Below are 13,111 nucleotides of genomic sequence, written 5' to 3'. Positions count from 1 at the left end.
TTACTGGCCATGCAAATGGTTCAGAACATGAGATGGCTGGCGAAAACGCAATACAGGGCGTATGTGAAAGACCGTTCAACGCAGCATAGGATTCCCTCTCAGGCGAGTGAATCCTTGTCTTGACAACGGTCCTGCTGAGGCCGTGAAAGTGAGCTTGCTTGAACTACTTCCTCCTTCCAAGTCTTCCTCCGGTGATTGTGGCTGCTGTGGATCGTGTAGGATCAATGTAGACACAGGCAAACACTTGGTAGTACAAAGAAGCACTCCGCTTGCTGAACAAGGCGTAGTCATGCACTCTTATCACGAGTTCCTGCATGGTGTTAAGAGTACGTTTATTTATTACCAACACTCCCAGAATATATGCAAAAGCGACGGAGACGAAGTTTTCAGAAAAGGAGATATGGCATGCAATATTGGGCGCTGTGCTTCAAAGCAGCAGCGAAGCTTGAATGAACATTAATTATGCGTTGCTCAAACATCGAATCGTAGCATGTCTGCTTTCTCAAAGCTCACTGATTCAAAAGTTGGCACAATCGCGTCATATGTTAGTTATTCACGTTAATAAGATAGATAACGGGGCTAACCTGCTTCACGGGGGCATCTCGCACCAGACGTTCCACATCGCATTGGCTCCTCCGATGTTGGCCTGGATGTGGTCGCGCATGGTTGTCTCTTGGGGGACCGCCGTGCCAGAAACCGCGTGGCCTTGGCTTGCCAAGCCTTGCTGCGCCTGTCGAAGTCGTCCAATCGCGGCGTCTTATATAGGTTTGCTGCGCCATCGCGTACTCGTCATCCCCCACTCCACCTTGTCTGGAAGCACTTTCTCTACCGTCTTCTTCAAAGAGATGGAATGGCAACTGAGAGCTCCTGTGGCAGCCTGGTTTCGTCGTCGCAGTCAGCGCTGACAACTCGTTTTCTGATTGGTTCCCCAGACGCCTTAAACACGCGCAACGTGGCGTCGAGCCTCGTGCCACACGTGATTAGTCGTGTTTGCCTTGAGCAGCATTAGCCATCTCTGAGAGCAATTCTTTCTCCTTGTTTTTCTCAATTTGTAAGTATTCATGATATGAAAGTGAATATGCTATAGTGCCTAAATATAATAAAACACCAATGTTCACTGATAGTGTGTGACGATAGATATACAAATGACCAGGTGTCACTTTCAGTTTTGTGAAAAGTAAGGTGAAGAAACTAGTTTTCGCACTCTACATGCTCAAGTATAAGCTGTTTCATTCCTGTCTCAAGCACGTTTAATGACAATACTGAAGGTGCAAATACACTGCAAAAATGGCACGTATTTACGGACATAAAAGCGGACATAGCGTTCAAGAAATAACCACACTCCAATCCTTCGCGAACATCAAGAATACAGCATACATTTAAGAATCACAGACTTCGCCACTTCGTGAATATCATGGATTCAACACAGGTTTACCAATTATGTTTTGCTGAATAGTGCAAAAAACAAGTATCTCCTTTGTCAACAAAAAATAAACGAAAGTAATCATATGCAATATGGATGATCTCCAGAAATTTATACTAAAATGGCCGTCACATACCATCCCCGCATCCATCGCAATGACGTGTTCTGCACCACGTTTGTTTACGAAACTGTATTTGTTCCGAAACGGCAGTTTAGGCGGGCATCGCGGCAAGAGAAACCATTCGACCGCGGCGGGCGCATCGCCATCGTCACTCAGCCATCGGCAGTCACTACTCTAGTCACTAGCCCGACTCCTCTCCTCAACGGCTAGGACTCGCACAAGAAACGGGACCCGGCTGGCGCTGCTTTTTTTTTTTTTTTATCCTGTCTGCATCTTCAAGGTGAGTGCCTAACTGCTCATTTATTCGCCGTTTGGGTTGCAGCTCATTCCACTAATGATCTGTGTCGTGTAGTACCTACGCAATATCTGAGATCAGGCTGCTTCGAGTAAAGTCGAGGCCATAAACGCAGTGCTCCTTTGTCGATGTCGGTTTCGCGCGGCTTGTATCATGCATGCTTTTTCTGAGATGGAGTCCGTACTGAGAGCAGAAAATGCAGCATTTTACGGAAATCGCCGATTGATTGTGTTCGTCGTGTTTACAGTTCGAGCGTGACATTTCATTGCGCTCTGATTACTCGTCTGTAGCAGTTGCATTACTCTATGCCAACAGTGTTCGGGATTGTCAACGCCGGGATTGTAAACTTAGTAGCTGTCAGCATATCAAGGGCCTACCAGATATGTCCATTGCACTGATGCCTCAGGAGTAGCTGATGGTGTAATATTATGCCTGCACTCACATCTGTGCTTTTAAGAGCACTCACTTCAGGTTTATCGAAATCAGGTGCATGCCACGGTGCGATGATGTGCATATCGTAATTTCTGCCAGGTAAAACAGCGCTTCATTGTAGCTTGTTGAGCTATATGAGTAGATATGTTTGTTTATTACATTGTTTTTAACGAGGATAGCCAACATTGCAAACACTCGACATTTCTCCAATACGATGCCTGATTAGTCTTTTCTGGAGCATTTACAACCACTAGTGTGGTTATGTACACCACCTGGAACTCTAAGGTTCAAATGCAGCCACAACTATGGTATTTACTGTATCTTTTCATTGAAATTTTTCACTCGTTGTGAAGCTGCTGCTATTGGCAACAGATGTTCTGTTGTACTGTTTCCTTAATGCTCACTCAGAGATTTCCAAAGTGGATTCTTGCTGTTTCTGGGTTAACATAGGAAGTGAATCACATGTGGGTCATACCCACATACCACAGGCAGTAGTGTGCAGGTATGCACACAAGTCACAGATGAAAAACGTTTGACATCGTATTGGGCAAGCATGTCGCATCATTTATGTCATGAGGCCATAACACAGCTGTTACAATGTCACACTCACTATTTATTCTCTATGACTGATTATGCCACAAGCATCATGGTATCCTGATGTTGCAGGAATTTGTGTCACCACATTACCAGAAAAGTCTCAAGCACCATAATTTTCGCTGCATCCCCCACTGCCGATTCTGGGCGGTTCAGCGTTCTCAGTCCAGTAACATGGAAAAGTGACAGGTGATCAAGCAGCTCATATGCACACCCATATCTTCATTTCATGAGGCTATAGTGCTACAGTCAAAATTTCATATTCATTGTTAATGTTCTTCCACATTTGCGAGTGTGAAACAAACCTGCACCATGTAGATGATGTTTACTTTGTTGTCGTTATCTGGTTTGAAATTTGCTTTCGACATTAGACATTCAAAACATAGCCTTCAAAAGTTTACCTTTGAGACCCGCAGTTGTAATTTTTGTGTTGAATATACACTGGTAACCTCAGAGCCATAATAAGTGCAAACATTTAGGGCTGGCAACCTAGCAAGAGTATTGTAAACATCTTTTATCTTGTTACTGTGTTTGACAGCATACCAAATTAGTCAGCTAGAGTTCGAAAAATCTAAACAGCACCCACAAGGGCATCCAAATTTGCGTTCGTAGTTTAACATTGTTTCAGTGGGATGAGTGGCAATGCGATGAAGAGGTTTGTATAAAAGGTCAGCAACTATACCTTTGATTTTCAGAGCACATGTTTGGGCCACTTTTCAACTAGTAAGATCAGACCCATTATTGCCAACTTGTATAACAATTACGAAGCTTAATGTGTGAAGAGTAGCAGCTTTCCTGTTGCAAGGCAAGGCCCCTAGGTGGGAGTTCGTAACATTATTTTCAATTATCAGTGCAGCTTTAGTAAGTTTCATCATTTGACACTGGACTTACTGGCCTTTTTAACTGTACACATTTGTTACTTGACATGGGCTCTCAGGTCGACGCATATTTCTGTATTTTTCTAAAGCTCTTGATAGAGTTTCTCACTACATATTTTACCAATACAGCAAAACATTCCTCTTGATGTGCTTGCTTAGATTGAAGACTTTCTTTTGTGCAGAACTCCACTTGCATCTGTTGAAAATGACAACATTACTTCTGCTTACGTGACATCTGGTGCATTCCAAGAAAGTGTGATTAGTGGAGGCCTGTAGCAAGAAGGGTGCCCCAGGGGTCTGTCCCCCACCGAGATTCACATGTTGTAGGTTGTCCTACTGAGCATAAGTAATGAAGACAGTCATTTTTCATAGCCATCAACATCCGCCCCTCCCACCCAAAAAAAAACATTTCGGGCTACGGGGCTGTTTCTTTATGAGTTCGTTATTTCTTCTTGTTTGTTTCTGATACACTTTGTTTTTACCTCGCAGTACCTGCATGTGTATGAAATACAGGATTTTTCAAGAAATGTGTCCAATACTCTTTAAAAATTAGAGAAAGGAGGTACTTGCTTGCTAGTTGTGGAGTTACTTTTCCTTTGACAGAAGAAATTTTCAAATGTGTACGAACATTAATTATGGCAGTAACTATAGGAATCATGACAATTACTTTTTTTACCTGTGATAGTAGCTGGTAGAGTCAAATGGCCGAATTCAAGTGCTCCTTACAAAAAGTTCATAGTCACTTTGAAATTTCGCAAAAGCAGCCACTGGTAATCACCGTGTAGCGATGCAATCTAGCTAATTAGGTTGGGGAATAGAAAACAGATGCACCAGCCACCATATCTACCATCAATTTCGACAACGCCTTCATGACAATACTGTTTCTCTCGCCGTTATGAACCGTCGATTTAGACACTTTGCTTCGTGCCCACTTGTCGACGCTCACTTATTCTTCTCCCTAAGTGCAAGAGAAACAGTGTTGTCATTGAGGGCATTGTTGAAGTGAATGTTAAATGCAGTGTTTGGCGTGTCGGTTTAGGTTTTGCCAGCTATGCACCGCTCTGCGGTGATTACCAGTAGCTGCTTTTCTCAAATTTTAATCTAGCAACGGACTATTTGTAGGAAGGGGTTCAATTTGCCCATTAGACCTGACCGGCTTTTCATTATCGTCATCATCAACCTAACTACGTCCATTGCAGAACATAGGCCTCTCCCATGTTCCGCCAGTTAACCCGGTCCTGTGCTTGCTGCTGCCAATTTATACCCGCAAACTTCTTAATCTCATCTGCCCACCTAACCTTCTATCTCCCCCTAACTCGCTTGCATTCTCTGGGAATCCAGTGAGTTGCCCTTAATGACCAGTGGTTATCCTGTCTATGCACTACTTGTCCGGCCCATGTCCATTTTCTCTTCGTGATTTCAACTATGATATCCTTAACCCCCATTTGTTCCCTAATCCACTCTGCTCTCTTCTCGTCTCTTAAGGTTACACCTACCATTTTTCTTTCCATTGCTTGCTGCGTCGTCCTCAATTCAAGCTGAACCCTCTTTGTAAGTCTCCAGGTTTCTGCTCCGTAGCTACGTATCGGCAAGATACAGCTGTTATATATCTTCCTCTTGAGGGATAGTGGAAATCTACCTGTCATAATTTGAGAGTGCTTGCCAAATGTGCTCCACCCTGTTCTTATTCTTCTAGTTACTTCAATCTCGTGATTCAACTCCGCGGTAATTACCTGTCCTAAGTAGACATTGTCTTTTACAACATGAAGTGCACTATTACCTATCTCGAAGCGCTGCTCTCTTCCAAGGTTGTTGTATATTACTTTCGTTTTTTGCAGATTAATTTCAAGACCCACCTTTCTGCTCTCCTTGTCTAACTCCGTAATCATGAGTTGCAATTCCCGGCTTTTACCACAGGTTAAGTATTTAATTGTGCTACTTTCTATTACTACTGCCATAAATAATGTCTGTATCTATCTGAAGATGTCTTCTGCCACAGGAAGGCAATGCCGCATGTAGCACGCAAATACCTCTTTTTACTAATTTTCAAAAAATATTTGACACATTTCTTGAAACACCCTGTATATCTGTTGGTGTTATCTATAATGAGTCATTCCTTGCCAAATCGTCTAGCGTTTTTCCGACCATCATGAGTATGGGTGATAAAACTTTCACATGTTTCTCAAAGTGCGAAACTCGTCCTAGTCATTTATTTTTGTTGCCAAAAATTTTCCTCCCCATTTATTATTGGCCAAGTGAGTTAAAAGTCATCAAGCAATAATTTTTTTCAAAAGCCGTTTTTGGAATGCACTCGATAAAAGACATTTATATTAGTTATCTGACTTCAAAATAATGACTTACTTATGTATATCAATTTTTTGAGGGATTTTTCTACGAGCAATATTGAATAATTTTGCCAAAGTTGGGATTGTTCTCCGGGAACATGGGAAGTTCCAAGGACACAAATAATGTATGTACTGGTGGCCTGTCAACATGCTACAAATTAAAAATAATTTAGGCACTGATGTTATAGCAGATAGTCTGAAAACAATTGTCACTTTATTTAGGAAGAGCTCTGTATTCAGCACCAAAAACTTGCCTTGATAATCGGACTAAAGATATGCACAATATTTCATTTTAAAGCTCTATGTACAAGCTATTTATAGTTGAAGTTACTAGAGGGTAATAATTTTTAAATTTGAAAAATATTTTTTTTAATGATGTATCTGCACCAGCTTTTTGCCTACATATTCAAGTGACATTACACACTTGCAAGGGCAATCTTCAGCAGAATCCCACTGACCTGGGATACAGAGAGCAAATTTGGTGCTTTCTACAGAGCAATTTAAACGGGAAAGGGGTTACCATCTTCATTACATTGACTACAGAGGGGTGCTACAAGGACTGGGATCAGTGTGGTGACATACGGATAAGCCATGCAGCTTTACAGATATAAAGTCAGAAATCCGAGTTTCCTTGGGACTTCTGCATATGCAGTTGGTGCGTTTTATACACTTGATAAAAATATTTAGTCATATTCAGTACATATGTCTTATAGCATACTAGTAGCATTGATGCAGTATACTGATAAACGCTATCCTAAAACAAGCGTTTCTTATTTTTCTAGCTGTCAGGAGAGCATCCTACTTCCCGAGGCCCAAAGCCTGTCTTATGAATACAGAAGCGAAAAAACAACTTTATATTAAGAACTGGTAGCTAAGCCGAGAGTCTCATTTATGTTATGCCTTAGGGAGTATTGCGTACTGTATACTTTTTAATGGCTTGATGGCTCATCTGGGAGTCATCACCACTGGCGTAGCCAGGAAGGCAGGAGGAGCTGCTTAACTCTCTTCCCCCCCCCCCCCCCCTGCGCAGTTCAGGTATTTTTTATCGTAAAGGCATGGGTTTGTTCTTCTACTGTGATCAGTTTGTGACTGCCTAGTTTATGGATGACTCAGTAGAAGGCACTAGTATGAGTCAGAGACAAACAGACGAATTCATAGTTTACCGATAAAACCCTCTTAAGCTTCGACCCACACATCATCATTCAATTCGTGGGTATACTGTGATTTTTTTTTTACGCGTGCATACCTACGTTCGCACGTAGAAATACCCACGAATGTACATAAAGTGTGACCGACATTGCCTTCTCCTCACACACCGCCCCCACGCGAAAAAAAATTTTTTTTGCTACGTTACGGGTCTCAACACTGGCCACATTCATTGTAGCACACCTCTCATGGCAATCGAATGCAAATGATAGCCCCATTCCTATTTCAATTGCTCCACATCAAGCTTGCTGTCTGTACCTCTGTGGTACAGGTCTGTGGAATTTTGCTGAAAATCGCTCTTGCGAGTGCTTCATGCCGCTTGAGTTATTTGGCATGAAGCTGCTGGAGCTACATAAAAAAAAAATACTTCTCAAGTTCTAAAGAGAATACTCTTTAGTGACTTCAACGATATTTAGCTAGTTCATAGAGCTTTGAAGTGAAGTGTTGTTCATATTTTTGTCCGACCATCAAGGCAAGCTTTTTGATGCTCAATACAGAACTGTTCCGAAAAAGGAATGAAATTCACCATTTTTTCAGACTATCTGCTAAACTTCAGTGTGAACATTGCTTTCAATTTTCTTTAATTTGTAGCATATCAAACTGCTGGTCACCAACACATATTTTATTTGTGTCAGTATTTGCCATGTTCCAGTGGAAAAATCCAAACTTGGCAACATTATTCAATATTGCTTGTGAAAAAAGCTCTCAAAGAATTGATATACATAAGTAAGTCATTATTCTTACTTAGATCACTTCATTACCTTGCCAGAAATGCCATTTATTAAGTGTATTCCAAAACATATTTGAAAGAATTGTTGTTTGACAACTTTTACCACACTGTGCCATACTACAGGCTATAAATAGTGCCGTACTAAAAATAGGGAGGACAATTTCCGGCAATGAAATTAAATGACTAGGACAAATTTTGCACTCATGAAACATGTGAAAATTTTTTCTGCCATATCCATGATGGTTAAAAAAACTGTTGGTGATTTGGAATGGCATGACCCTAATTGTTGTATTGTGGAATACGTTGAATTACTCCTTTGCCTTTTTTGCCTCTACAAATATTGCTGACCAATATTCTGGTGTGTTTATGAAGTTGTGTGTCCTTTCAACCATTTCACTCTGTATGATATGTAATAATATTATGTGCGAACACTTATTTTTGTGCTGCAACCCAGTGCCACTAACAAGGTCTGTTAGGAGTCTTGAAACAAAATAAACTAATAATAGTGCTCGCACTGTTTTTTTGCTCTCTACTCACATGGTGTGGTAGTGGCTACAAAACCTTTTCCCTCTTTTTCAGAAAAGAAGTGAGTGCTATACTGTTACAATGCGAAAACAACAGAGGTGCTTATGGGTGTCTGGAAGTTATGATATTCCTTCTTTGTATTATAAATTCCAGATACAAAGATGCTGAATAAAATCAATTTTTGACAATTTTTGTTCACACAGTTTGTAGAATGTCTGTGCTGTATTTCGTTTTAAGGTCATGGGAAAATAAAATTCGATTTCAGTGAAGAGGAAACTTGTCCTTGTTGGTTTTTAAACATTTGAATTCACTTCGTAAATTTTTTAGCTTGTGCAGGTCCAGGCAAAAGTTCCCTGGTTTCTGCCAAAGATTAGTTAGAATAGTGCCCTAGGAAATTTTGAATGACTTTGTACTTGCAGAAGATAAGTCTACTTATTACGTGTGCATCAAGATGAATCTAATGGAAACACGTTTGTTATTTGCCTATATGTAGCATTGGTATTATGAATAATGTGTGAGAAAGGGCCGTACGAAGCAGCTGTCATTCTGTTGCAGCCATTACTTTATTTCTTCATTACAGAGTTCTCTTTGAGAGATAAACGGGCCGTACGTTCCATGTGTTCTACAATACTTGTGGTCTAATATTTTCCTTTATGGAAGTTGCTGGCAGCATGTTACCTACGCCTTTTTACATAATCAAGGAAAATATTTTTTGCAGTGTATATAGAGGATGATGTTTCACAAATAATTGGACACTCCTTCAAAGGCTCTGACAGTGCCTGGTGTTACGTAGCGCCAAGTTTAGCACCAAACAAAAAACTTGAAGAGGGCCTTTAGAAGCTATGATCTCTCAGTTCAGCTTTCGGAAGTACAGGAGGCCTACGAACTGGCGAAAAGCCATGGTCTGTCAGTACCGGTGTGGGCACAGCCAGCAACTTCAGTGGACTCCTCTTTGCCCTCTCTTTATGGGGGGTGTCTGATCGGGGTCCTCCAGGACCAAATAAAGTCATTTCACCTCAACTCATGAGCAATCCATGTATTGCTGTTGTAGTGCTCAAGCTGGGGCAAAATATGGCCTCAGGAAAAGCACTCACATCAGAGTTTACCATCTACTATTGATAATTTTGCCTGATTAACTATGCAGTTAGTTACCCATAGAGCAGAAGGAGATGCATGCAATTCAAATTATTTTGTAGGAATTTTAAAAGAGAGAAATATGAATACCCACTGCAGTGTTTTGTGAAGTGTCATATAAAGGATGCCATAAGAGCTCGATGGCATGGGTTCTGCTCTTGGTCATGGCAGCCGCTATTCGGTGAAGATGAAATGCGAAAACACCCGTCTACCTCGAAAAAGTTTGCGTTAAAGAGAATTGGCGTAGCCTCAATTGATTGTAAATTTCTCACAGAGTCCTGCCTGATAAAAATGGTTCTAAACTGCAAACTCGCAAAAATAATGCAGTTCTTCTGTTCCAAACCCACGATGCTCTATAATGCACGTCGTTGTTTGGGACTCAGGCTTAGTTTTGACCACCTGGCGTTATCTGCAATGTTCAACGTCATGCGATTCTTTGGTATGCACAGCTCGCTAATTTATTATCATGTCAACAGTTTTGTCTGATGCGCTGTCAACGTTTATGTAGTATGCATGTTCAGAAGTTGGCATTGCCGCACATGACTCTGAAATGACCTGCATGACCAAATTGAACTCTGTGGTTTAAATTTAACTTACGGTTGACTCATGTGGTTTATCCCAAAGCGACTACGTCATGGTGGAGAGTTTCGGACAATTTCATGCACATCTCACAGTAACGCCACGAGCCTCTGCGCTCTCCTCCGGCAAAATGTGACCGCTTCGGTCAGGATCCACCCCCATACTTCAGGCCAGATGTTGAGCACCCTTAAAGCTGACCCACCGTGTCCGCTGTTATTCACTGATTATATCGTAGCTTGAGAGCCACTACCTGCAGGCCTAGTGTATTTCAAATTTCGAAATATGGGCTACTTATCCGTAAACACAATGGGTTAACGCCACTGGAGGTAATGCAAGAAAAACAAGGAAAAATCTCAATTGCTTAATTATTGTGAGAAGTAGTAGAAAGCGTGAGAAACATGCCGCCAACACTGTTGCAAATTATAAAACCCGAATGAGGCTTCAATCATATTTTATTAACAATATTGAAAAACGTTGAGTATTTATACTTCGAAGACACTGGCCATACAAATCAATTGGATACTCGGGTCGTTCTTGACAATTGGAAAATGAGGTGTTTCACAACGCAGTTCACTACAGCGCAGTGTGCCCTGGTTGACGTGGACTTTTAACGACGAGTACCTGCTCGTAGAGCCTGTGAAACTCAAGTTCACTAGAACTATTTTCTTGTTTACGACCTCTTTGGGGGGGCTAGAAGACTGCGCTTGGTCCGGTAGACTCGATGTAGACGAAAGCAAGCGCATGGTTAGGCACAGGAGCAGGACACTTGCTTGACCAAAGGTGGTAGACTCCCTGAACATATTGATGCGAAGTATTAAAAACTTCTTTTCAACTCTACAAAAATACAATGTGCAAGAGATGGAGGTGGACACTTGAAAAAGGACGCGCTTGCAAAGTATGTGCGCTTGCCCAGCGTGAAGGGTTCAACAGTTCTAATTGTTGCTTCATAGATTACTGCTTTTCTTTGATTACATTCATAAAAGTGCTCACCTTTTTTACAGAGGTTTCTTGCGTGAGGCATCCACATCGCATTCGCTCCTCTGAAGTCACCGTCGGTCTCCCGCAGTGTGGTGGCCGCCATGCAGGAAATCGCGTAGCCTCGGTCATCGATCGAGCTTCGCTCCGCCAGTGCACGCTGATGTCTCGCTGTGTGATCAGCTTCCTTCACCATACGAGTTGCCATGACTCGATGTAGACGGAAGCAAGTGCATGGTTGGGCACAGGAGGAGGACACTTGATTGACCAAAGGTGGCGGACTCCCTGAACAAATTGATGCGAAGTATTAAAAACTTCTTTTCATCACTAGCGACACCAATACAATGTGCAAGAGATCGAGGTGGACACTTGAAAAAGGACGCGCTTGCAAAGTATGTGAGCTTTCCCGACGTGAAGGGCCGTGTATATTATCTGGCGCATAATTTAGAACAATATAGCAGCTGACAATGCTTATCTAGCTAACTTCCTCAAATACATCATTTTCAACAGTTCGAATTGTTGCTTCATAGGTTACTGCTTTTCATTGATTACATTCATAAAAGTGCTCACCTTTTTCACAGAGGTTTCTTGCGTGAGGCATCCACATCGCACTCGCTCCTCTGATGTCGCCGTCAGTCAACCACAGTGCGGTGGCCGCCATGCAGTATATCGCGTTGCCTCGGTTGATCAAGCTTGGCTCCGCCAGTGGACACTGTTTTCTCGCAGTGTGATCAGCTTGCTTCGCCATACGAGTCGCCATGCAATAGAGCACCTTGTCTGGAAGCAATCCCGCTACGAGCACTGCTCCTTCGGGAAAAGCCGCACACTCCACTTTCAGTGTAGCCAGTGGCATAGCTCCCGCATTGCAGTCGGTGATGACGACGCGTTTCCTGATTAGCCCTCCTGGCGTGATCGAACGAGGCGCGACGTCATACCCTGCTCCCAGCGTGGCTCCGTGCTCCGTGCTCGTGTCCGCGGTCTTCGTCGTTGTTCCTCCACGCAGCGTGATCGACGACGAAAAGCAGAAGAAAAAGACTAGAGACTTGAGCGAAGCCTCCTTAGGAACGTCGGCTGGACTAACAGCATCTTCGTTATGTCTCTTTTGCAAGGAATCAGAATCAATAGATCATTTCTTTTTTTTCTGTCAACGATATTCTTATCAAAGGAAAAGATACCTGGTCGAACGAATTGAGGAGCTAGGTTTAAAAATAAACGTGGAAGTAATTTTATCCTTCGGAGGGATTACATTAGGTTATAGCCACAGAAAGGTTTACTCAGCCGTGTGTGCGTACATAATGGCAACAGAAAGATTACCTTGTTAGTCTATTGTTATTATTATTTACGGCTACGAGACTACCTGAATGCCTGACTTAGCACACTTGATGATCCTGCCGCCCGGTTCTTGACCTTATGCCCCTTTGTGGGCGACTGCCAGCAAAGCTGAAGGCTCATCATCATCATCATAATCATCATCATCATCGTCGAACTTCGGCTGACTGGCTGGAAGCCAAAGACGTGTTCTCAGGAACTGCGCAGTTGAACGTTCCTGCTTTCCTTCGTACTCTTTTGGACGGTGGTTTGGCTGAGCCTTGGGTGAATTTGACCTGTTGAGACCAGCTGACGTTGCACATTACTTGTGAAACAATCGAATTATAGCTAATGTCTAATTTGTCTCCTGGCCAAGGGCACAGCCCTTGGTCAGCCTCCTTGCCTAATGATGACTTGCCATTGTAATATTTTTTCCGCATTGGTGTTGGCAGAATCCCTGTTGCGCTGGTGCCCTCGAGTGGTGGATTTATTAGGCTCAACAACCCGAAGGCGATCCAGGCGGAGTTGCAGGCCATGACGCCGCACTTCCAGCTGATAAGTGATGT

The 13,111-nt window shown here is 42.5% G+C and overlaps 2 protein-coding genes and 1 long non-coding RNA gene across 3 annotated transcripts in view; 2 read left to right on the top strand and 1 right to left on the bottom strand.

The window, feature by feature from the left end:
• The window catches only part of LOC119176664 (uncharacterized), a 119,087-nt gene that overhangs the window by 70,904 nt on the left and 35,072 nt on the right, over positions 1 to 13,111 (top strand). The gene's annotated exons all lie outside the window — the stretch shown is intronic.
• On the top strand, positions 2,759 to 8,751 carry LOC119175925 (uncharacterized). The gene is made up of 3 exons (XR_005110375.2): positions 2,759 to 3,054; positions 3,926 to 4,066; positions 8,604 to 8,751. It is a non-coding gene; the product is annotated as an uncharacterized LOC119175925 (long non-coding RNA).
• Positions 10,686 to 12,221, bottom strand: LOC142775607 (uncharacterized). Its single transcript, XM_075877112.1, has 3 exons — positions 11,808 to 12,221; positions 11,253 to 11,522; positions 10,686 to 11,054 (listed from the first exon to the last, which is right to left on the bottom strand). Exons 1-3 carry the CDS (start codon positions 12,088 to 12,090, stop codon positions 11,008 to 11,010), a joined length of 600 nt encoding a protein of 199 aa, XP_075733227.1. The 5' UTR covers positions 12,091 to 12,221; the 3' UTR covers positions 10,686 to 11,007.

The sequence above is a fragment of the Rhipicephalus microplus genome, chromosome X (assembly GCF_043290135.1).
Source record: "Rhipicephalus microplus isolate Deutch F79 chromosome X, USDA_Rmic, whole genome shotgun sequence".
Classification (NCBI taxonomy): Eukaryota; Metazoa; Arthropoda; class Arachnida; order Ixodida; family Ixodidae; genus Rhipicephalus; species Rhipicephalus microplus.
Note: the sequence above shows the minus strand (reverse complement) of the source record. Positions and strands in the feature narration are given on the sequence as shown.

Bases quoted from the DNA above. Each gene is read 5' to 3' on its own strand.
- LOC142775607 (XM_075877112.1), bottom strand. From the start codon at position 12,090: ATGCCACTGGCTACACTGAAAGTGGAGTGTGCGGCTTTTCCCGAAGGA. The intron at 11,523-11,807 runs GTGAGCACTTTT...CAATTTGTTCAG, and splicing joins AAGAAACCTCTGTGAAAAAG to GGAGTCCGCCACCTTTGGTC. The intron at 11,055-11,252 runs GTGAGCACTTTT...CAATATGTTCAG, and splicing joins AAGAAACCTCTGTAAAAAAG to GGAGTCTACCACCTTTGGTC.